We start from the raw sequence: 25,462 nt of genomic DNA on the forward strand, positions 1-25,462 counted from the left end.
TTTAACTACTTATTAAAGTTTATTAAAGTTCTAAGCAATTGTGATTTATTATAGTCTTATATATTTTCTATAATTAAGGAATTAAATATACAAGAAAATTAAAGATCCTTGATATTTTTTTAGAGAATGTTCAAATTAACCACTTTTTTAAAAAAATTAAATTAATGACTCTTTAATTCAAAAAGATAAAAAAATTATATTGATCTTTTGGCTCGTTGTAAATTATAATTGGTAAATGTTAAATATATACAAAAAAAAATAAGAAAAATATGTTAATTATGTTTATATTAATTCAATAAACGTAAGAAGCAGTCTTCAATACAAATCCTAACGTCGCCTTAACATTTCACCATGATCAATTACTATATATCAAACTAACACTCTCCTTTTGGAGCTCCCACTTTTACCCCTTGTTTGGATGGTTGTTGTTTGTTGTATTGTATGGTTAGTATTAATACAATGTTTGTTTTGATTGTTATTTAAATTATATTGGATCGTTTAAATTCATCGTTAGGTAACGGAGAAAACGATCGATTTGATGTGATTGCGTCGTCGCCTGAATATTTTCTTCTCATTTTCTCGTTATTTACTATTTAATAATTATATTTCATCTTTTACCCTACCTTTTTCGAATAGCTCTACCCCGTACCATACTTTTCTTATAAGTTTATGAGGCGTGATATTATGTAACAATGGAGAACGATACAATATATCCAAACATTGTATTCATTAAAATAATACAATACAATACAATATAATATAATACATTATGAAATATTACGTAACAACCATCCAAACAAACTGTTAGTATAGTATGATGAGTAAGATTAAATGAAAATTTTCTTCAATTCCTTTATCAGAGTAATAATACGAACTAAAACAACCTTCATTTCTTTGTCAACAAATAACAATACTGTTAGTCTTCAAAATTTGTTAATATATAACAATACTTAAGGCCAAAAAATGAAAATGCTATATTAAATAGCAATAAACTATTTCTTTTATTTGTTGTTGGGATGGAAATTTAATCCTTCACGGAGAACTTGAACTTCCTATTTTGGTCGATCCTATAAGCCAAATGTTACCAAATTGATCCCTAAGGAAAACCTTCCCAGGTAACTTTTCATTCTTCTAGTTTGTATAACCTCTGAGGATTTTTTCTGTGAAGAAAAAGAATTCATGTATTTCATCATGCTCAAAGAAATGTTGTATTTTTAGTTTTTATGATTAATTTAATAAAAATATACTAATTTAAAAATTATAAATCAATTATTTTTTATAATATTAGTAAGAACGTATGTTTATCAATTAATATATTTTCAAAAGACAATATATCTTAAATATTTAATTTAATATCATTTATTAAAAGTCCTTATTTGTCTAATATGAATTTTTAGTTTAGATAATTAAATTTTATTTTTAAAATTTAATATAACCTTGTAATTACATTTGTGCAATCAAACAATACACTTGTAAATTGTAATTACATTGTGGCAAACAAACAAGTCATCATAATTACTAGATTGTGTAATCATTAGGCTAATAATTACTACCCTAGTAATTACACCAATTTCAATTACCAAGTGACTTTCCAAACAGACCCTTAATGTTGGAGACCCTTAATGTTGGAGTACTGTCATTACTCATAAATGTGTAATGTTTTGCTACTTCTAATTATGGAGAACTACAAAGGTCTCTTATGTGCACCCACTGGCTTCTGATTCTTAATTTGGGATCCTCCTCTGAGCAGGGGGGAAGAGCCACCATTCGACCTACGACTTTGGCAGAACTTAGTTTTTCACCTCTTATGTTTTATTCCAATGATTTCTGGTGCACAAATTGTGAATTATAAAGTAAATGGTATGCATTTTTATTCTATACGAGAGGACACTAATAATATAAGGTAGAGCTAAGATTTGAAGCTTATGCGTTTGGGATTTTAGTCTTTTTGAGTTATTTAGTTCTAAATTTAGAGCCAGTTTGGATTGACTTTAAGTTGGTCAAAACCAACTTAAAGCCCCTTTTTAGCTTTTGGACGTGTTTATCTAATGCTGACTTTAAGTCATAAAGTTCTTAAAGTCAATCAAAAATGAAAAGTTAAGATTCCTAACTTTTTTTTTCTAACTGCTTAAAGTCATTTTTCTTTGACCATGGAAATTACTTTTATATCCCTTATATGTTAATTAAATTCCCAAACTACCATTCTTATTCTTTTAACCCTAAAATTCACATTATAAGCTTTTTATCCAAACACTCAACTGCTTATTTATAAAAATAACTTTCAGCACTTCAAAGTTCTAAAAGCACTTCATACATAAAAGTTACTTTTTTTTAGCCTATCCAAACGGGCTCTTAATAATGTGTACTCATTAAATGAATTACTTAAGACAAAAGTCAAAACAATGTTTGAACCAAAACTAGTGGATTATGCCGAACCCAATTCCAAACACTCTAGCTCCCTCCCCAACTAATATAGCATTGTTATTCAATCAATCAACTAAGCCTTAATTCCAACTTAGTCTGGTTGGCTATATTGCTTGTCGAAGGAGATTTAAATTTGATGAGTTCAATGTTTAGTTCTTACGATTGCAACCATTAAATTTTTAAAATTTTGGGCTCAAATTTTAATATTTCGTGAATTATAGTGATTTTTCATAGATCTATACACAATATCGAAAATGATGGATTCAGATGAAACCGTACACTATATGGTACATCCACTACGACTATAAGACAGTTTTAGTACATTAATTGGTATTTGTACTAGAGAACTCTAGGTGAATCTGTTCTCTGGAAAAGTTTTCTAGACATTTTGTGCATCCTTTACAAATAAAATCAACATTACTACATTTCTTATAATGCTATAGCCTATAGACAAATTATTGTAAGCTTCATTTCAGCTGCAACATACAGAAGTTAAACAACTCTAATTACCCAGATACAGAAAAAGGGAAATGAAAACAAGGTTGTCCATGTTAAGCAGCTACAGAGTTCAGATTTCAACATAATAACATCAAATTGTAGCAGTTCAAAACTAAGAATTTATCATCTTTTGGCAGCAAGTTTCAACAGAGATTCCAAAGGATAGTCGAAAACAGAAACCTTCAGTTCATTTGCATTGACAAGCTGAAAAACACAGACATGTCCTTCCTTAAGCTTGTTATCACTCACAAACTGTTTCCATCCTCCACAGAAAGCGTGATATCCTTTTTGTGTTATACAATTCACTCTCCACCTTTTTCCTTCTGAATTACGGAGGACAGCTGTTGTCTTATTGGCTAATTTCAAAAGTTGTTCACAGAAGGATTTTGGAACATACTGCATTACAAGTATTCAGTATTTGGTTACATACATTTTACACATCTCATAGGTTACATACTGGTCACAGAAACTAATTAGCAAGAACTTGTTTTAGTTCAAGAAGACTCTTACCAAGAAACAAGACCTTTTTACATTGTAGCCTTTCAAACATTTCACAAATTGAGGAACATTTGGAGTGAGAAGGTCCTCTTCTTTCTCAAGTGCAACTCTTTTTGGAGTTTCATGTTCTGAGGAAAAACAACATAGTAGTCCATTACATGTTAAAACACGTCTTCTGCAAAGGGAAATTCGGTCTAAATTTGATCACTATTACTCCATTTTATATTAACTTCCAACAACAGCTAGAAGAATTGAAAACGTATGAGTTAAATCATCATACCTGTGCCATTTTCACCGTTAGCACGAGTCTTTTTGGAACTGTAAGGGTATTTTTCTGGCCTTTTACGCTTGCTGCTTGAATCTTGTTGATTTTTGACTATGTTTGCTGACTTGACTTGTCTCTCCAGTCCATTGCTGCTGAAAATTCTTATTGTGAATTGCATAGCGCCATCGTACCTAAAGATGAGATATTCCCCATCTTGTAGTTGGTTATTTTTGTGGAATTTCTTCCAACCCTTGTGTATAAGCAAACCATCTTCATTACACTGTAGTATCACATTCCAAGTGCCTCCAGAAAGACACTTAAGGGTGGCTTTATCAGGTGATTCTTCTGAAATATGCCTAAGAAAATGGGCTGGGATTCTCTACAAATTAAACATCAAAAAGAAGAAAAACATCAAAGATTGGAAATTTGGGTTCAAACAACAAGTTTAAAGCAAAAAATCAAAGATTGCTCGTAAAATGATGAACAGAAACAGGGTATTACCAGTTCATTAGTGATTGTGGGAGAAAAAATCTTGTAGAAAATTGCTCTTTTATCTACCTTAAATAAGGGGTTTTCCATGATATCAATTGCAGTTTGTACAATTCATATAACCTGAGATTTTATTTGTAATAAAAGCCCAAAATTAAATAAAGAAAATCAACATAAACCATCTGATCAACAATTTGAGAGCTTCATTGGATTGGAATGTGGGTTTAGGTTTAAACACGGGTCAGATTAAACGGATCAACTCTGGGCAGATGGGAGGGCATTTATGAGTTATTTCCATTTGCTAAGGGTAAACGTATAATCTTTTCTTTTCCCCTTTCTGAAATTTACTCATAGTGCAATAATGTCCTCTTGAAAACATTCAAAATTCAGAGTTTCCTTATTAAGTTATCACATAGCAAATGAAGAATGAAGATAAGACGCAAAATTAAATACCAAGAAAAGTATGAAGATGGAGAATTTTCTCAAAAGGAGATTTAAGGAAAAAAAGTAGTACAAGAAGTTGATAATCTTAAAAGAGCAAGTGGATGTCATTTAAGTAGGACTCACTTGACAATTTATAGACATTGGATGTTCATTTAAGTAGAATTCACTTGGCAATTTATAGATAACTTGTAGGCAAGTTGTATTCAATCTTTTGACTATAAAAGTCCTTCTCTACAATACAAAATTAATACGGAACAATATTCAATCTCTTCTCTCTCTATTTCTCATACTCTCTCCTTCTTAATTTGCTAACTTAGTTTATTTTATAACACGTTATCAGCACGAAGCTCTAATTTTTTTTCCAGAAAATTTAACTTCTATATCAGGTATATCTACTGAAGAAATTTAATTTTAAGTTATCTTTGTTATTTTTAAATTAATTTTCATCATGTCAAACTTGTCAAAATTGGAGTTTGTGGCACTTAATATTTCTGACAAATATTATTTGTCATGAGTACTTGATACTGAAATTCACCTTACCATTAAGAGTCTTGATAATGCTATAATCGAAGAAAATAAAGCATCAAGTCAGAATAAAGCAAATGCTATGATTTTCCTTTGGCATCATCTAAATGAAAGCCTGAAGGTTGAATACTTGAATTGTGGATAGATTTAAAAGGGAGGTATGATCACCTCAGGGCAACGGTATTGCCAAGGGCTCGTTATGAGTGGATGCACTTACGGTTTCAAGATTTTAAAACTGTAATTGAGTATAATTCTGATGTATTTAGAATAACTTTCCAATTAAAATTATGTGGGGAAACTATAAATGATGAGGACATGTTGGAAAAGACACTAACTACTTTCTATGCCTCTAATGTGATATTATAGCAGCAATACCGTGAAAAAAAAATTAAAAAATACTCTGAATTGATCTCATGCCTTCTGGTGGCTGAGCAACATAATGTTCTTTTAATGAAAAATCATGAAGCCCGTCCCACTGGAACTGCTTCATTATCGGAAGCAAATGTGGTAGAAGTACATGGCCAGTATGAAAGAAGATAAAATAAAAATCAAGACCACAATAATGTGCATGGACGTGAAAATGGCAGAAGACGATATAATAATCGTCATGGTAGTGGTCAACATAAAAAGGGAGAAGAATATGAGTTCTCAAAGTGGCCCTTCAATAAGTAACTGTCATCGTTGAGGCATGAAAGGTCACTGAAAAATGAATGTCGGACGCTTGAGCATTTTGTAAGGCTTTATCAAAATTTCTTCAAAAGAAAAACAAATAGAGGTGGTGCCTCTTCTTCTAATACTCGGATAGAGTTACACTTGGCGTTTGAAAATAATGTTGAGGCAAGACCTTCGTATAATGATAATATTGAAGCAAATATGGCTTTGAAGGATAACGATTTTAATGACCTCAATGATATTACTCATTTGGAGGTTGAAGATTTCTTTAAGGATTATAATTGATGTTTAATTTCATTATATGATTTACAATATGTTGTTGTTTTTATGTACTTTTGATTATCATGTTTTTACGTTTATCTATTTATACTCAAAATGTCCTTGCAGAATTATTAATTAAACGCCCCCAATTGATAGCTACACCATTGCTAATGAGGACAAAACTTCTTCTTTCGGTATGGGGGCATGCTATTTTGCATGCAGCAACACTTGTGCTCATAAGGCCAACAAATTTTCATGAATTTTCCTATTACAGTTGGCTTTTGGAAGAGAGCCAAATATATTCCATCTTACAATATTTGGGTGTGCGGTATATGTCTCAATTGCTCCACCGCACCGCACAAAGATGGGTCCCCAAAGAAGGTTAGAAATATATGTTGGGTATAAATCTTCTTTTATTATAAAATATTTGGAACATATGACAAAAGATTTATTTATGGCAAGATTCACTGATTGTCATTTTGATGAATCAATATACCCAACATTATGGGGAGAACATAAGCAATTGGAAAATGAGATAAATTGAAATTCATTATCACTATCTCATATAGATCCTCGAACAAATCAATGTGAGCAAGAAGTATAAAAGATGATTTATTTGTAGAATATTGTAAATCAACTACCGGATGCATTTACTAACCTTCCACGGGTTACTAAATCGCATATGCCAGCTGCTAATACTCAAGTTCGAGTTGATGTCCCGATAGGATAATTTGTTCAGGCAAATGAGTTTAGGTCACGCTTAAAATGTGGAAGATCAATTGGTTTCAAAAATAAAAATTCTCAAAAAAGGAAAGGAGTAAATAATCATAATTTGGGGACAAATGCTTAAGAACAGCTCAAAAACACAACAAATGGTGATACCACTGAGGAGGTCCAAGTACTTGAAAATAATGAGAATGAAAAAATCTCAATAAGTTATGTCTTGACAGGAAAACGGTGGAACCGAAATGCTATAGTGGTCGATAATATTTTTTCTTATAATGTTGTCATTGAAATAATGCAACAAGATAAGAATCTTGAATCAAAATCTATCGATGAATATAGACAGAGAAATGATTGGTCAAAATGGAAGGATGCAATTCAAGCAGAGTTAACTTCACTTGAAAAACGTGAAGTTTTCGGATCAATAATCCGAACACCTGAAGGTGTCAAGCCAGTAGGATACAAATGGGTTTTTGTGCGTAAACAAAATGGAAAAAGTGAAGTCTTAAGATATAAATCACGATTTGTAGCCCAATGTTTTTCATAAAGGCTTGGCATTGACTATATGTAAACATATTTCCCTGTGGTGGATGCAATTACCTTCAGGTATCTAATGAATTTGGCAGTTCATTGTCTATTTATATAGCTCATTGGAGCATGATATTTTTATGAAAATTCTTGAAGGGTTCAAAGTGTCTGACACATACAAGGATTCTCGAGAAACTTGCTCAATAAAGTTTTAGAAATCCTTATACGGGTTGAAACAATCAGGGCGCATGTTGTACAATTGTTTTAGCGAATATTTGCTAAAAGGAGGATATAAAAATAATCCAATTTACCTTTGTGTCCTTATGAAAAAGTCTGGATCTGAATTTGTCATAATAGCAGTACATGTTGATGATTTGAATATTATTAAAATCCGAAAGAACTTTCAAAGGCAAAAAATTCTCTGAAAAATGAATTTGAAATGAAAGACCTCGGAAAGACAAAATTTTATCTTGGTCTATAAATTAAACATTTTACAAATGGAATATTTGTACATCAGTCAACATATACTGAAAATATTTTAAAGAGCTTTTATATGGAAAAAAGCACATTCATTAAGTATCCCAATGGTTGTGAGATCTCTTGATATTAATACAGATCCGTTTCGATCTAATGAAAATGATGAAGAGCTTATTAGTGCCGAAATACCATATCTTAGTGCAATTGGTGTATTAATGTATCTTGCCAACAATTCTAGATCAGATATAATTTTCTCTATAAGCTTGTTATCAAGATTTAGTTCTTCTCCAACACGAAGACGCTGGAATGAAATTAAGCATATATTCAGATACCTTCGAGGGACCATTGATATGGGATTGTTTTACTCAAATGAATCCACGTCACAATTGATTGGTTACGCAGATGTGGGATATTCGTCTGATCCACATAAAGGTTGATCGCAGACAGGCTATTTATTTACATGTGATGGTACAAGTATATCATGACGTTCAACAAAGAAAACTATGGTTGCCACTTCCTCAAATCATGCAGAGATAATAGCCATCCATGAAGCAAGTCGAGAATACATTTGGTTAAGATCAATAACTCAACACATTCAAGAAACATGTGGCCTTTCTTTGAAAAGTGACGTTCCAACAATATTGTATGAAGACAATGATGCATGTATAGCTCAACTGAAGGGAGGGTACATCAAAGGAGACAGAACAAAACATATTTCATCAAAATTCTTTTTTACTCATGATCTTCAAAAGAAGGGTGAAATAGATGTCCAACAAGTTCGTTCAAGTGACAATTTAGCAGATATGTTTACCAAGGCATTGCCGACTTCAACATTTGAGAAAATGAGATACAAAATTGGAATGCGACGTTTTTGAGATATCAAATGAAGTTTTCATCAGGGAGAGTAAAATACGCGCTGCACTCTTTTTTCCTTAACCAAGATTTTGTCCCACTGGATTTTCTGGTAAGATTTTTAATGAGGCTACACTCAAGGCGTATTACCAGATGTATGTACTCTTTTTTCTTCACTAGATTTTTTCTCACTGGATTTTTCCTGGTAAGGTTTTAACGATGCACAATATTTATGGATGTTTACGATAACTATGTTTATTATTTCTTGTAATGTTTTTAATGAGGCACATTTCACTTGGACATCCAAGGAGGAGTGTTAAAGAGCAAGTGGATGTCCATTTAAGTAGGACCCACTTAGCAATTTGTAGACAACTTGTAGGCAGGTTGTACTCATTCTTTTGGCTATAAAAGTCATTCTCTACAATACAAAACTGATACGAAACAATATTCAATCTCTTCTCTCTCTATTTCTCATACTCTCTCTTTCTTAATTTGCTAAGTTAGTTTATTTTATAATAGAGAGTGATTTGTTTTTACAAAATTTGGAAGGTGAGATAGGACCACCTATATTATAAAGGAAAACAGCTAAAAATAGTGTTTGCAGTACATGAAAAGATTCAATAATTAGTGGACTATACAAAGCAAACTGATGGTTTGACGCAAGAATATACGAGTAGTAATTTTTAAAATACGATATTGTGTACATTGACTCTCATAAGTTAAACCGTGGTTAACTGATATGTTTCCTCCTTTTAGTTTGTAACTCAATGGTTAAATTGTGTGAGCACTTTTGGGGAAATCTTGGGCCTTATGTCTAAACTCATCACACACATAACAACCTCAAGGACCTGAACTCCATGGGGGATAACCAGAAGTGTCAAAAAGGCCTTTGGAGCCCAAATAACCCTGAATAGCTGCTTGGACCGGTCTGCCCTGATAACCATGGGTTCCTGAACCCGAATATTCTCTACCCTTGGAGGAATGATCGCTAAACTGACCCTGCTGATGGAACCTTTTGGCCCCGCCCTGTCTAGCAGGTCGTATACTCTTTATTATCCTGGCATGATCAATAATACTTTGAAACGTACCTCCAAACAGTACAAGAGAGGTTGTAGCCTCTTGGAGATAACCGGCGAATCCCTTCACTAGCTTGTGAATCCGCTCGAACTCAGTGGGAATACTCGACATAGCATAACAAGATAACTCATGAAAGCAAGTCTCGTACTAATATACAGATAGGGAGCCCTGCTCCAGTCTATCAAACTCATCCATGCGCTGATCACGGAGGTTATAAGGCACAAATTTCTCAAGGAACATCTCAGTAAATTGTTCCCAACTCATCATAGGAGATCCAATAGGTCTACAAGCAAGAACCGACCTCCACCATTCCTTAGCTACTCCCGCAAATTGATATGAAGTGTAAGATACTTCATGTGCCTCTAAAATACCTAGGTTGAACAACCTATCTTGACACTTAGTCAAAAAGTCATAGACTTTCTCTCTGGCTGTACCATCAAACCTTGGAGGTGCCAATCAAACCAACCTCTCAAAGCTCTTCTGCTCAGCTAAGGACATGGAGCACTAGTAGAAACTGGCGGAGATGCAAATCTCAGAGGTGCAATAGAAGGCACTAAAGAACCAAGAGTATGAAATCCTACACAAGGCCCCTGAACTGTCGGTGTAGCACCAACTATGAGTTAGTATAAATATCGGATGCAAAGTAAATATTTTCCCTGAGCATACAGATAAGTCTTATACTTTTAGGTTTAAATTTTGAATTTAACTTACATACATCGTCCCCATATATATTTTAATTGCTAGTACATATCTACTGATAGCCTTCACGTCTTTAATCAACAGTACATATATAAAAAATTAAATAAATAAATAAACTTCACAAACTCTCAATGCAACAACATACTCAGTACAATCCTACAAGTCTAAAGAGGGTAAAATGTATGCACACCTAGGGAGGAGATAGAACCAACTCCCAATGGCAAGAGCAAAAATTGGATGCATCATGAAATGCATTTAGTCATCAGTCCGACTAGTTATATCATCCAGGTGGTGATATCAAATGAATATACAAGACTGCACACCAAAAACCGATAACTATACAAATTCTAATGCACACTTTGTACAATGAGAAGGCAAAAGTAGAGCATTTGCTGCTATCCTTGGCATTCCATAAAGAATTTCCGGTACCTCAAGACCCTAGACCAAAAAAAAAAAAAGATGACAAAATCAAGTCACTAAGTTTCCATCCTCCCGGGCCTAAGATTTGCTCTCCCTCCCAGCTTTTCAGGAGGATTTTGAATCTATAGGCAGAGTCAAAGTTAAAAGAGCTCATTGACGTAGTTACTGAGAAAAAAGAGAGGCAGCCTATACAGGTTGAGCGTGTGCCTTCTCATGGATATCCTTCACAAGATCCCTCAGCTCAGGGAAGACAGATATAAGTACAAGTTCGAGGACACCATATGTAAGCTGCTTTAAACAGATAGTAGACTGCACATTACAAGACAATTGTTGTTAATGTAGCGGAAAACATGTAATAGGAAACCAATGTTCTCACAGAAAGGTCTTACCTGAAGGAAGTAATACAAATCCCTAGCACAACGTCTGTACTGCTTGTGCCCAATTAAGCTGACCAAAGTGGAGGGAGCACCATCTAAAAATTTAAAGAGGAACTAGTTAATAATTTCATCCCTGGCCCTCTCAAGGCTGGGTTGCTATAAACCCCAACTGTATGTTCAGTTCATGCCCTTTGCAACCCCCACCCACCAGACCCCACCCCACACCCCCAAAACCCCGAATAATAAATGTAGAATGGCAGGGCAACAGAAAACAGGGTCGGATCTGTTTTAGTGAAATTGAACAGATAACCCAGCCTAAATGAACATGAACCACCCCCAGTAGAAGCACGGAAATTGTGCGTGAATCAATAGCGTAAGACATCTACTCCCCAGAAAGCAATAGCTTCTAGACAACTGTTACAGACCCTGAAAACTGGCTAGCTGAAGGAAGAGTATTACATTTTGAAAACAATTTAAAAAGAAGCAATAATGATTAATGGGACATGAATTGTTTTTGACTTTTGCACAGTCAATTACATAAATGAACAATAGAAAGCCAAGGAAAACATCTAATTTTAAGGAGAACTTCCATTCATAAAATAGGTAAGAAGTTATGTTAGCAATTCAAGCACAATCGAGAGCCACTTACCATAGAGCATCTTTTTCACATCACTTGCCCTACGAGTAGCCTCAAGCTGCTCCTCAAAAGATCCTGCCTTGGAGACCTTACTTCCTCCAGCTTGTTTCGTGGTATGAACGGATCCTTGATTTGGTTCGTTGCTGGTTTCAACAATATTTCTTAATTTTATGAAGAAAGTGCCATTGGGCCAGAGAACCTAGGAATACAAACAGTAACAGAACCAAAAAGTCACTCCCAAATAATCCTTCTGCATAATTTCCTCATTTTATAATCTTAAAGTAGCACAATGATGACACATCAGAAAGTCGGGAGAAAACCCACAACCAAAGAAATCAAGACGATATTAGTCAAATTCCATACGTTATGAGTATAGCATGTTCCATTGTTTTAGTTGACTAAACCACATTATAAAGCTTATTTCTCAAGCAAAGAAAAAGAAACTACCTTATATAGCTCACCGACAATTATAAAAGTGCATGCATCTTAACATTTTATGTTGCAGCACAAATAAATGTTCTTTCCCCTTACTAATTTCCAAATGCTGTTGTAAGAAATACTATTTTACGCAAGTGTAGCAATTGTAGATGGCAGACTTTGAAATCTAATAAGGAACAGAGTTAGCTGAAGTGTCATGCTAAATGAATCAACTACAATAACATTAAAATAATTAAGTTTATTATATCAATGATCAAAGATCGAATTGTGAAACATTGATGAATTGCCACATGCATCTATTTTATGAAGAACTCTCAAGAAGGAAATCCAGTGTTGTAAAAAAGATTCGAGGCATAACATGCCATAACTCCCAAAAAAGGAACCTGCACTAAGGTTTGCTAGAAAGGGACTCTGCATCATTGTCCTTTTTGTAATTCCAAACTATTTCTCTTCACCAATCAACAGTTTTTTTCCATTTGTCATTTAGTTAATGCAGTCTGCAAATACTGTAACTCCACAAGCAGAAGCCAAGAAAAATTTGCTTCAAAGGTAAGCAATTAAGAAGGAAAAATTACAACCAGAAAACTAAATGCTTACATCTTGAATCCATTTAATTCCCTGAGCAATAACATCCTCTCTCCGTAGCCAATGAATTTGCCTTAACAGCCAATCATCAATAGCATCCTCCATCATTAACTGCATAATTTCCTTTGATATCCAAAATACCTGTCTTCTGCGCAAACAAAAATGGCTTTGTTAGATGTTCATTAATGATGCCATGTCATGGGAATAATAAGAATAAAAGATACCTTCCATGCAGGGTTTTGCTAACCTACTACCTTCCATGCAGGGTTTTGCTCACCTACTGCATAGGTGTGTTAGGTTACACCTTCCCTCCCCATTTTTTAATTTCCTTAAATGTCCTTGCGATCTCATTAATATTAGTCTTTTGGGGGATTTTTTTGTCTTTCACCATAAATCCCCCAATTTACCTAAATGTCATACTTTTTAGTTTCCAGATCAGTAGCTTCATTCCTTTCTCTTCGTTCTTTGGTATTTCTCAAACAATCAAAAGAAAGGAGTTTGTCAATAGTTTGGTATTTCTGAGTTTAGAGTAAATCATGAACAATGAGAAATCAGGATCCACCAAGATAAAGATTTTATTCAATTTAATACTTCTTTTGTACATTCATTGAAGAGAAATGTATAATCCAACAGTAAAATTCAGCTCACTGGAAAGTGGAAACTATAAACCTTGAGTCCATCAATCAGAAGGCTCAAACAGGAAGGCAAAAAGCAAATGGAAGTTCTTAATCTGATCGCTGGGCATAAACACTCAACGAGAAAGGCAAAAACTATATTTAATCCATAGAAAGGCAAAAAGTATATTTAATCCATAATCTGATCAAATTTAAGATTGTTGTCACCTTAGCCAGCCTCTTCTGTTCAGCTGAAAAATCTTGTCCACCAAATTTAAGATAGGTACACTTAAATTGGGCGGCGTCCACTGAAAGGAAAAAACCCACATGAGAATGAGTAAGCAAAACTGAAGCACGTGATAGAAAGGGAGGAAAAAAAAAGAAGAAGCAATCCAGCACAAAATAAAGCACCAGTAGCCGACTGGAGGGAGAAATAATCAGGGGTGGCAATGGGGCAGGGATGGGAGGGTTTAAACAGATGCGGGGCAGGGCGCCTTGAACCAGTTTTTTTAAGAAACTTGGTGGGATGGAGTGGGGCAGGTTGCAGCCTTGCAGGTGAAATTTCTGCTTCCAAACACCTTCATTTCAGCTTCGTTTCTCTAAAAAAATTCCACTTCACTGCTATCTCTAATCTGTAACTTTTTCTTTTTCCCTTTTCTATTTCAAAATCATTATTGATTTTCTTTTTCCATTTATTGAAGAATCATTGAGTTGCTACAGATAAAAATACCGATTCATTACAAGCAATATGTTTCTTTTAAAGATAGTTTTCTTTATTTATCTTCTAAATAGAATTATTTGACTATTCAAGTTGATAACAGAGATAGTGGATAACTTTGTAATTATTTCTATCTACAGTTCTCTTAGATTTTTTTGTGAAGCAAGTCATATAATAGGTAAAAAGAGAAATGTAGTTTAGAATGGTTAGCAAAAATATATTATAAATACTAATGAACATGATGGATAACTATTTACTATGTCATTCAGAAATTTTTGGATCTGTTATTTCACTTACAGTAGCATTGAACTTTTGCTAAAGCAATATAAAGTCTCCATTTTAAAAAATAATGAAATTATAAACTTGTCTATTTTAACAAAGTAACATAAGGAAGAAAAAAAGGAAAGAAAACTAAAATGAGCCAGGGTGGGGCGAGTAGGTTGAAAGTAGAAAAAAATGTTATGTGGGGTGGGGCAGGTTGAAATTTTAGCAGGTTAAGACTCAACCCATCCCATTACCATCCCTACTGAAATATATCAGATGAAATACAGTTGATATCAGTTGATCAGAAGGCTAACAAGAACCTAACATGTAAATATCTCGCATGCTGAATCTGAAATCATAGCCTGCATCCAAGCTCTCCAATGAGCTAGACATGCATCAAGCAGTTATTACTCCCTACCAAATTGAATGCCCATAATCTTTTTCAGTCGTTTCACAGTAATATCCCTTTCCCATTTTTTTTTTGGATAAAGTAATAAGATTTTATATATGTTTGGGCAAAACATGCTAGTATACAAGAAGTATACCAACCCTTTCCTGAAAAATAAACTTTAACCCCCTTTCATTGCCCCATAACTGAAGGGAAAGTTATCCTCGGGTAAACCATGGCACTACTGTATAAGTAATCCAATTGGGAGCATTCCAGACATGGGATTAGACCAGACTGTTTTTATCTCACCTAATATGAACCTTAATAAAGCATGTTAATAGACTCCTCGATACAAATAACAATCCGAATATGCAGAAAAAAGATGAGGTCATATACATTCACTTGCAGCCCTTCTGATAAGATCATAAGATATGATTCCTAAGCTCAGATGTCTTGTAACACGTCTATTGGTCTTCCTTAATGTTTTCAGCAGAATAAATTTCCAAAGAAGATCAGAACTTCAATATGTTCTCCCAATGGATATCCCATTCACAAGAAGTAGAAAAAGGAGAAGAAGAAAGAGATACCTCTGGTGGCACTCCAACTGGATCCTCTTGTTGACTGGGAACTACTGCCAAACTTGTCTCTGGAAATCCTCCAGAACTGAAAGATTTACGTTGTAGCCCAGAACCATTCTTCAAATCAGCTGCTGAGCTTATCATCTCTTCATCACGTTTAACCACCCGAGGGGGAAATCCTTTAGAATTCAACTCATTGTCCGAATGACACTCATTGTCTTCTGAACTAGGTCCTACTTCCTCGTGCCCGTGGCTTCCATCTTTATCAACGTCATCATTGTCAGAGAAGCTATTAACTGACTCAGACTTACTTTGTGTTAAAGCCAGTTTATGTATTTCCTCCACGTTCCAAGACAAATTTCTGTCTGAAGTAGAGATAGTGGGATCATAAGAAGAAGATGAAGGAGAGCCAACAACTTTACGCATCAAGCCATCAGAAACGCCTTTAAATTGACGTACAATATCATCCACAGCATCATCCACGTTAACTGTCACAAAGGATGAGTTCAATCAGACTATAACAAATAAAGTAACTACTATATACCAGGTAACTCACTCATTAAGTTCATTCTTAAGCAATCAGAGAAAGACGTAGAAGTATATTAAGGGAAAAAAACAATCATCTTTCATAGTTATTCACTTAGCTGACTGATTGAATGTGACATTAATGCTTCTTTTGCATTGGTACACTACAAAGGATTTATTACTGAACATTTTAACAATTACTCACTTAAATCCCTGCCAAGAACAGCCAATATTTTTTCCTAGTCAATAGCTTGAACATAATCCATCCTCCACATTATTTTATTTTTTAAAATGAAAACTTTGGAGTCAAGAAGAAGTTGTGGTACCAAAATGGTCAAAGAAAGGATGAGAAGATGAAAATTATGAAGAGGAAGAAACTTTGGCCGAAAACTGGCATAAGACTGCCCTGTTGAGGTCTACCAAGATCGTAGGAGTTCTGATACCATGTGAAAGTTTGAGCATCCAACCCAAACCTTAAGACAAAAATGAAGTTGTCAAAGACCTTATAAATCTAATTGGATGCCGTTATATACTTGAACTAAGACACTATTATATAACTCAAACCTTCCACATGTGTAACCAATTCTAGGGTTCACTCATGTATTTGAATGTGGACTTATGAGTGCAAGAATGACCTACAAAGGTAGGCTCAGATATCATGAGAGAGAATGAGATAATGAAAACATATATTGATAACTTGACAATTCAGTGAATACAAGACGCCTATTTATAGGTGTCAAATATAATACATATAGTACTTGTCATAACTTTAAAAAAAAAATAGTACTTGTCCAATATGTAGCAATATGTAACTTAAGAACTTAACTCTATTCTAACAAAATTAAATAAGCAAACTATTTAAATTTCATGACTGTAGATTATATAATGTGAAGAAAAGTAACACAGCATTTCGCCTCACATTGTGATTTAATAGTACAATACTCAGTTCAAACTTTAGCTTTATACTCTAGCAAAGCAGACTCCCCAACTCACTTCAAGAATGTAGCATTATCTGAAGTTGGAATCAGATACCCACATTGCATCCTATGTGAAGAAATTTGGTACAAGTTATTCTGGCCTTCAAATGGAGATTTTTTATTGACATCGTCACAGGACTACCCTTACCACATTCCATATGTACTAGTATATAGATGTAAAAATAACCAATGGAAACACCAGACTCATCACATAAATAAAGAACACAAACATTTTGGTTGGAAGAAGTGAAGTACCTGCCAGCGTTTTCATCACTGAAGAAGATTTTCCAAAGGAGTAGTTCTTCATAGACAGAAATCAGGTATTAGTTTGTTAAAACAGCCTAGATCTATATGAAATGATGGTAAAAGACCTAACTTACTTCAAGAAATTCATACCTTGGAAGAGGCACTGAGAAAATCCCACACCTCATGCTGCTCAGCCACATTGGCAATTGACAAGAGATCCTGTAAGGGAAAGAACATTTAAAGCAACCAGAAGGCACAAATATTCCAAATAGATATAAAAGCAGAGCAGAGACATACTTGCAGATATTTGTCAAGCTGAATGCAACGCTGATGAACGAATGCATCTTCTGTACTCGACGAAAATATCCTCTTAGGAGGCAAATGCAATGTGTAATTAGGAATATCTTTCAGGTGTCTATGCAATCTCTCGAAGTTCCTGTATCTACTTAAACGGAACCCAATAGGAAGATATCAGCTAAACAGAGACAGCGAAAGTTGAGAAAAGAACTTGTTCAGTGTTCAAAGGGACTTCTTTAATTGCAATACCAAAAATTTCTAAACACGATAACATTGAAATGAAGATGTTTTAGATAATAGTGCACCATTAAGTAGTTAAAATATATATACATGAAAACAATACCTTCTCTTTACAAACCATGTACTGTTATTGGCATCAGTAACGGCGATTGAATATACAGCAAAAGATTTTGAGCCCAGCTTCTCAAAATATGCACCCAAAACCTGGGGCAGAAGGAAACAGTATTGAGCAACAAGAATCTTAGAAGACAGAAGCCAAAGGTAACCATGTGCAAAATAATCAAGATTTGAGACCATAGCTCATGAAACTGGTTATACAACACCACACAATTTTTAATTTCTTATGAGCCAGCTTGACTTCTTGGGACATATTTTGGAGTAAGAGGGAAAGATTGAGGAGAATTCACATACTCTGCACTTCAGCTTTGGACGATGATGTCCCTCACCACGAATCACCATGTCTGAAGCACTCATAGTGCTAGGTACTGCATTCCTAAATTCTGCACTATAGAACTCTGATATAATGGATCCACCAACTTTGCTCATAAACAAATCTTCAGTATTTTGTTGGATAATTAAATCAGATGTACTATTTGATTTCTTAAGCCTACTCTTAGTCTCATATGCAACAATGGCAGAAGCATTGTCAACATCATAGAGAACTCCTCCCTTGGACGGAGCTTCCTTTATCAGCTCTTGAGACAAATGCAAGGGATGACTTCTCTGATCATGTGGCTGATTTGGATCATGTGGTTTATCTTCCATTATCATGGCTACTTCAGATTTCTGAGTTGGTAATTCTTTCCCCGCATCTTTTCCACTGCTTACTGTAACCTTTACTCCAGGAACCTGAACTCCTCCCGAGGCAGAATTCTTTTGGAGTTTTTTCTTATAATTTCTGCCGATAGTCCACATGTTCTCAAGATTTTCAGGCATCAGAACTTCTGTTCTTCTCTGGGAGGCTGCTTCAAGGACACGAGCCCAGTCAGCGGGCCGTAGATGGTTAGCCTCGTCTTGAATCGAACCAGAAATTGAACTTCCTGCACTAGCTGATGATAATTCTCTTCGATGGTCATATTGGCAGAGTGAGACATCAGTCCCCTGACTCTTGGTAGGTGTTTTCTGTTTATGATCAGATTCTGAACATATTACAGTGTCTAATGGAGAACCCTGATTGCGATTATGACTTTCTACTTTAGTCGATTTACCATCACCAGACTCCTTACACCCCTCATCATTATATGCAAGGAAAATGCATTCAATCAACTCATTAATATACCTGCAAGAAAATATATTAAGTACAACAGCATATGAGTAACTAGTAAATACGGAATGGGTAGCTACACAAACTGTAATGGGACAGGCAAGATTGATCAATCAAAAATGTGAATCAACTGTGAAATTCTTTACTCCCATTTGCACAGTGATCAATTAAAAGAGTCAAGGAACAGTCGATCCATATCAGCAGTTAAATCTTGGGAAGCTCCAAGAGCACCTTAGATAGTGAGGAAAAAGCAGCACTGAGTTACAATTAAAAGGTCACAATTACTAATGTAGACCACTAATTTTTCGCCAGCAACAACCCCACACATGAGTCTAATAGTCTTGGCACTTACACGGCAAACCAAAGGTAAAACCACAGGTCATTAAGAATTCTTTTACTTATTTTCATTAATGAGCAAATCACAACCCAGATAACAAGCGGACCCAATTACCCCAACACCAACCCCCTCCTGCAAAACAGGAAAGGGGGAAATGACTATATTTAAATTATTTTTCTCCCTCCCATAGACAAACTCTCGCAAGTTCATCATCTTTTACTAAAGTCCAATATGCTGAAAACTTAATGAACTGCAAGAAACTTCAATTTACACAAATTAAGCAAGTGTTCTATATTTAGAGGGGTGAGATGTAGCTAAGATACGATGTCCTCAATTCACATTATAAAGAGCATTGAACACCAAGGTGATCATAACCTTTTACTGAACATCTTCAACATGTACGTGGGATTATAAAGGGATAAAACTAACAGTACAATTTGCTCCTGAGATCTGAAAGGGATTTATATTTGTCTTTCAGACTGATTAGAAAGTCCATCCCAGGACAAATATATGTGATTCAAATGTCCTTAAGGCAATAGTTTCCTGGATAGACAAAGTTACTGGTTAAGTAACCATTAGACCTTTTAAGTTCATCTCCATGAGGATAACATAATTTTGTGCTGTAAAATTTTGAAAATGGTAACATATCTTCATCAGCATAAAGACTATGCTGGCAGCAACAACAACAACAACGTGAAATCCCACAACGTGGGGTCTGGGAAGGGTAAAGTGTACGCAGACCTTACTCCTACCAAGGTAGGACGGTTGTTTCCGAGAGACTCTCGACTCAATGCTGGCAGCAATATTTACAAAAAAAAGGCCCCTGTGTGCTTTACAAGGCTTCCAAAAATTGCAAAATGGATTCAGCATCCTCGACAAAAGACTCTTTACACCAAAAAATAAATTGTAAATACAGTTCATTTTAACTACTTGACTAGAAAATTGTTCTGTAAATTGTACTAGTCCTTTGAGCCTTATGCCATTGTTTCAACTTTCAATTCAAATAACTTTTCTATATTAGCTGAAAACATATACAGTGTGCCTATCTTCCTCGTCATCAAACACCAACTGCAATAACAAAAAATGGAAAAAGAAAACAAAAGCAGAGCAAAAGTCAAAAATATGCTGAGGCAGGAAGGGAAAAAGGTGAGGAGATAAAAAGTAACTTTCCTCAGTGTAAGCATACTTCTATCTATAGAAGAAGCCATTTTTCCTCTCTCCCAGCGCTCTTCCTTTTCATATTTTTTCCCGGGGTGTTTGGGTGGAGGGGGGATCAAGATCCTCTTTCTTGTTTCTTTCCAATCATCTTAGTACTCAAAAGAAAATAACAAATAGAATCACGAACGGGAAAAAAAGAACCATCAAGAACTTTCTTAACCATAAAGAATCACCAAAGAACAATCTAAGCTTTGGACTAGCTGTCTAAGTCGCTCAAGTGTAATGTATTGATGACATCCTAAACATAAATACTAGAACTTCATTGCTATGCAGACCTTAATATCATGACCAAAAAGGCAAAAACAACCACTCTGAATCTAATATATTCCACATGAAAAAAACAAAAAATATACTCAATACCCCCAACTGCAGAGGCAGCACAATGAGTTTTAGTTCTCACTAGTAACAATTACTGAACAGTAAGGCAGTAATCAACAACTTTAGATCCTTACAACCAATTAGCAGCTATACTATAAGGCTCTTTCTTCTCAAAGTAATGCATAACCAAACATACAACCTTCTAATTCCATGGTATAAACCTAGCTGCTGAAAGCATCACAGATATAGATAAAGTTATGTTAACTGAGAAAACTAAATTTTGATGGTACACATTTGTAAGAGATTAACTCACGCAGGGCTTGCAAAATTCAGAAGAGGCTGTATAACTAAAGAAGTTATTAGTTCTCTGGCAATACATCGAACCAAGGGGCTTTGCGCTTCTCTGGGTCTTAGCACAACAGCTAAGATTCCACCCATGAGCCGTTGAAGTACCTATAAAATAAGCATTAGATAGCATGCAAAGTATGTCAATTGAGAAAGAGTTGATTTTTTTCCATCAGAACACTCCACTCACACCTTGTACTCACTCTCAGCTGATATCAAAGCAGGGTGGAGTTCTTTAGAGACCAAGAGATGGTGCTTTAACCTTTCATCCCTTTCTTCCGAAGACAATGTACCCATGACGTCCACGCCAATAGCTATCTGGTTCCTGCGGAAAAGGTCTAGGTGATCTCCTACCAGGTCCACCACATCCCTAAAAATTAAATAACTTGGTTCAATTGCTGGTGACTCAAAGCCAATACAACAGTCATAAAGTGAGAAACAACAGATAGAGTAACAAAGAAAGATTTATGTTTAAGAATAGCAATGGGAGCAGTACTAAGGAAATGCCTCACTCTGCCCCTAGTGGAGTGGAAGTAGGAAATTGGGAACAAACCGACTGTATTCTTTCATGACTAAGCTATTGCCAATGAACAGTATAGTTCACAAATAGGATTACAAATCACAGTGAGAATAGTCATTAGTTAGCTAAAAGTATTGAGTCTCAGACCACTTCATATTTCTTTTTTGGAAATTCTTTACACATAACTTCTTTCTTTAAATTCAATAAGGAAGGCAGGGGATGGCAGGGCACGGGGATGCACGTTTTTTTTAACAGGTAAGTAATGCATATATTGATAGAAAACAAGAAAATAAAAATCTAGCGCTATGTTGGTACTAGTACATTTACATAAACAGAACCCACCTATAAAAAAACAAAAAAGAAAGGGTTCCTTCCATAAAATTCCTATCCCTATAGTAAGTTGGGGATAGGTGTTCCCTGCCCCATTGTGTCATCTCTGTTTAAGTCAGAGGGATAACTGGGAAATAAATACCTTGTCAACAGCTCTACAAGGTTAATTCCTTTCACTCTTCCAGATATTTCACCAAGGACATCCATGATTATTTCATGTATCAGCTCTGGTGCCTCCTTGTCAGGTGTAATATCGGAGTACCACAAATCTATCACAAAATCATGCAAAACCTTGTCAATAAACTCCTCTGCTGCTGCCTCTACGAGTGGAGCACCGATTTTCCTCTTCCATTTCAGTGTGGGTGGTGAGGTAGAAAGTCGACTATCATTCACAGATAGCTGCTTCTTTTCTAAGTGGGCCAAGTATGTTGGTGGTCGGACATTCCAAACTTTCCAGCGGAACTCCACTTTATTAAACAATATGCGTGATCCAGAAACCAAGAGTAAAGCTATAGGTAGATTCATCCACATTGATGTACTGGTGTCTGCAATCAAGGGAGTTGAATCCAAAAACAACCATGACGCAACAATAGAAGAGCAAATTGATGGTTGTGACAAATAATTTACCACAAAAATTGCATGAATACTCAGAATTATGATAATTCACTCAAAGAAAGCATGTTGTTGAAGTATGACGGTTGGTAACAAGCTTGCAAATCTATCCACCATTTTTTTCCTTTTTCGTTTGTTGAAGTATAAAAACAAATTTGAAGTAGCTGAAGTGGTCAATGGAACCACTGGCATCATACCAAAACAAAGGAGACAAAGAATTCATAATTTTGAGAGTTTCTCTCCCGAAATTGATTAAAAATTTCACAACAAATTGAGAGCATGTTTAAGTATTCTAATAGTAACACTAACATCAAATTATAGTGCCAAAGCCAGCCCAATGTAAAGGTCCAACAAACTTAGTAACCAATGTTTTTAATCTTCATTCCAAGAACAATACTCACGAAACCCCACCAAAGAACATAAAGAAAATGAGTCTTTTACGACCATTGATTAAAAGAATGCCAAAAACTTACACATAAGTAATTCCATAACTTCATAGGGAAAAAAAAGAAGAGAAAATTGAATACTAGAACTTACGTGTTAAAAAGTAACAAACAGAAAATATACACAAACCCCACCAAACCGCTCGAACTTTTACTTCTTCTATCAGATCTTGAAGGGTCTCCATGGCCTTCATAGTGTTCCCTCAAACCCTAGAATTCTTCCAAGAAATTGAAACCCAATATATTCCCTAATGATAAGCAACAAAAATTTGCTATCTACAACATCAAAATCGATTGATTCAACAGGAATCTTGGTCCTGGTCGATTTATCCCCATTTGATAAATTTTGAATCAAGAACAAGGGAGAAAACTCTGGGATCCTCTGCTTTTCGTCTTCTGTAATTGGGTTCCTGCGGTGGAAGAGAGAGAGGGGGGGGAAAACGTGGGAAAAGATAGATGAAATCGTCGTTACCGGTTGGAAAACACGTTAAAGCCTCCTTTGTATGGGAGCTGGCCAAGCTGTTGAATATTTGATGCTGGATTATAAATTCCACCATTGTCGGGAATGGCTGTTTTGACACATTTGCCCTCTACGGCATGCTAGAGTAAATTTAAATTCGATGTCCTTTGATAGAGTGTATAAAAATAATGTTAAATAGAGCGTATTAGTAATACTTGTATTAGTAATACTTATATTAGTTATGTTTATATTAATTATAGATAGAATATTTTTTATGTATTGTTTGATTTAGTGTATTAAAAATAGCATGCATTGCATAAAAATATTTATTTATAAAAATATCTTCAATAATTATGGTGGAAAAGATGTAAAAAAAAAATTGACAGGTAATTGGGTCTTTAATCATATTAATGCATGCATTACTAATACCTAAAAATTTATAACATTAATAATACACATCGTAGTGTATAATTAATGCTTACATGAAAATGTATGCCAAACAAGATACTACTAATACATCTAATTAATACATACATTAATTTTACTACTGTAATCTACTAAAAGACCTTGAATTATTATAGAAATAGTGGAACTAATAATTGATAGTACTAAAAATATTATCGGCTTATCTTCTAAAGAACAAATAAAAGTTTGCAACTTGCAAAGGTTGGTAATGAAAAGTTTGCAACTTGCAAATTGAATTTTAAAAAACTCATCTTGTAAATTGTCAATGTATTTAAATTTGCAATAGGTAAATAATGCTTTAGAAATACGATTTATGAATCGATATATATAATTCGATACTATAAAATATATTTTAATAAAGTATGTTATAATAGATTGTTTTATTTTATATTCTAACAAAACAAAATAACTTATCGAATATACTGATTATATTCTTTTAAATAGATTTGAAGAGGTGGTTGTATGTGGACTTATTCTTATTTTTAGATAAAAATAAATCTTCCACTTTAAAAAAATGCTTTTTTAGGAAAAATGATTTGAATGAGATGCAATAGTAAAAGGTATGATAAAAAAAATAAAGAAAAAAAGTATTAATAAATCAAATAACTAAAGATAATCAAAGTAAATGAATTAATAGTAGTAATAGAATTGAATCATAAGATAATGCTAGCATAATAATAATAATAATAATAATAATAATAATAATAGTAGTAGGAAAATAGAGAGTGGGGACGTTCTACTAATTATTAATCATCTTTTTTAATTACGTAACCCACTAAATGCGTTTGTTTTTTAAAGTTTTTTACCACTTAATGACTCTTAAGAGATCTGATTTGGTCAGATCCTTAAGGAAGTCTGAAGACCATTCAGTGTTTTTTTTTAATCAAAACTTTGTAATGTGCAGTTTTTCACAAACTGCTTTTAAAACTTATTAATGTAGCATCTTCTTCTTTTTTGGGTTAACCATTAATGTAGCATCTTACACATAATTTTTATTTTATTAGTTTAGTAATCTTATTATTTTGTATTAATATTTTTTTTCAAATATATTATTGATATAATATTTAAATATTTAATTGTTGTTGTTATTATATTTATTTAATATTTAATAATTTTCAATTCAATATATTCAGATATTAAAAAAAACAAATAGCTTTAATCATTCAATATTCAAATCATCATTGATGTCAATTATTATTGTTCGTCGCTACCACATGATCTATCATCTCCATAGTTATAATTACATCAATTATCACTATCATCGTCGTCATCTCTACAATCACTACCACCGTTATTGTCAATCTCTACTACTAACTAGTGAATATAAACTTTTATTTTTTTTCTTCAAATAATAATTTTATTTTATTAAATTTCTACATTTCTAGTATTTAATTATTATTTTATTCCAATTGTA

The 25,462-nt window shown here is 34.2% G+C and overlaps 2 protein-coding genes across 2 annotated transcripts; both read right to left on the reverse strand.

The window, feature by feature from the left end:
- Positions 1-2,871: 2,871 nt before the first annotated feature.
- On the reverse strand, positions 2,872-4,656 carry LOC129885500 (B3 domain-containing protein Os11g0197600-like). Its single transcript, XM_055959795.1, has 4 exons — positions 4,187-4,656; positions 3,701-4,064; positions 3,433-3,548; positions 2,872-3,318 (listed from the first exon to the last, which is right to left on the reverse strand). The coding sequence occupies exons 1-4, from the start codon at positions 4,262-4,264 to the stop codon at positions 3,046-3,048; spliced, it is 831 nt and encodes a 276-aa protein (XP_055815770.1). The 5' UTR covers positions 4,265-4,656; the 3' UTR covers positions 2,872-3,045.
- A 5,875-nt stretch (positions 4,657-10,531) lies between these two features.
- LOC129885501 (uncharacterized) lies at positions 10,532-23,691 on the reverse strand. The gene is made up of 15 exons (XM_055959796.1): positions 23,218-23,691; positions 22,211-22,613; positions 21,411-21,588; positions 21,187-21,326; positions 18,148-19,015; positions 17,840-17,940; positions 17,497-17,641; positions 17,350-17,418; positions 17,209-17,254; positions 15,461-15,939; positions 13,732-13,811; positions 12,902-13,037; positions 11,879-12,065; positions 11,242-11,324; positions 10,532-11,161 (listed from the first exon to the last, which is right to left on the reverse strand). The coding sequence occupies exons 1-15, from the start codon at positions 23,315-23,317 to the stop codon at positions 11,039-11,041; spliced, it is 3,138 nt and encodes a 1,045-aa protein (XP_055815771.1). The 5' UTR covers positions 23,318-23,691; the 3' UTR covers positions 10,532-11,038.
- Between the last annotated feature and the right edge of the window lie 1,771 nt (positions 23,692-25,462).

Source organism: Solanum dulcamara, chromosome 4 (genome assembly GCF_947179165.1).
Source record: "Solanum dulcamara chromosome 4, daSolDulc1.2, whole genome shotgun sequence".
Taxonomy (NCBI): Eukaryota; Viridiplantae; Streptophyta; class Magnoliopsida; order Solanales; family Solanaceae; genus Solanum; species Solanum dulcamara.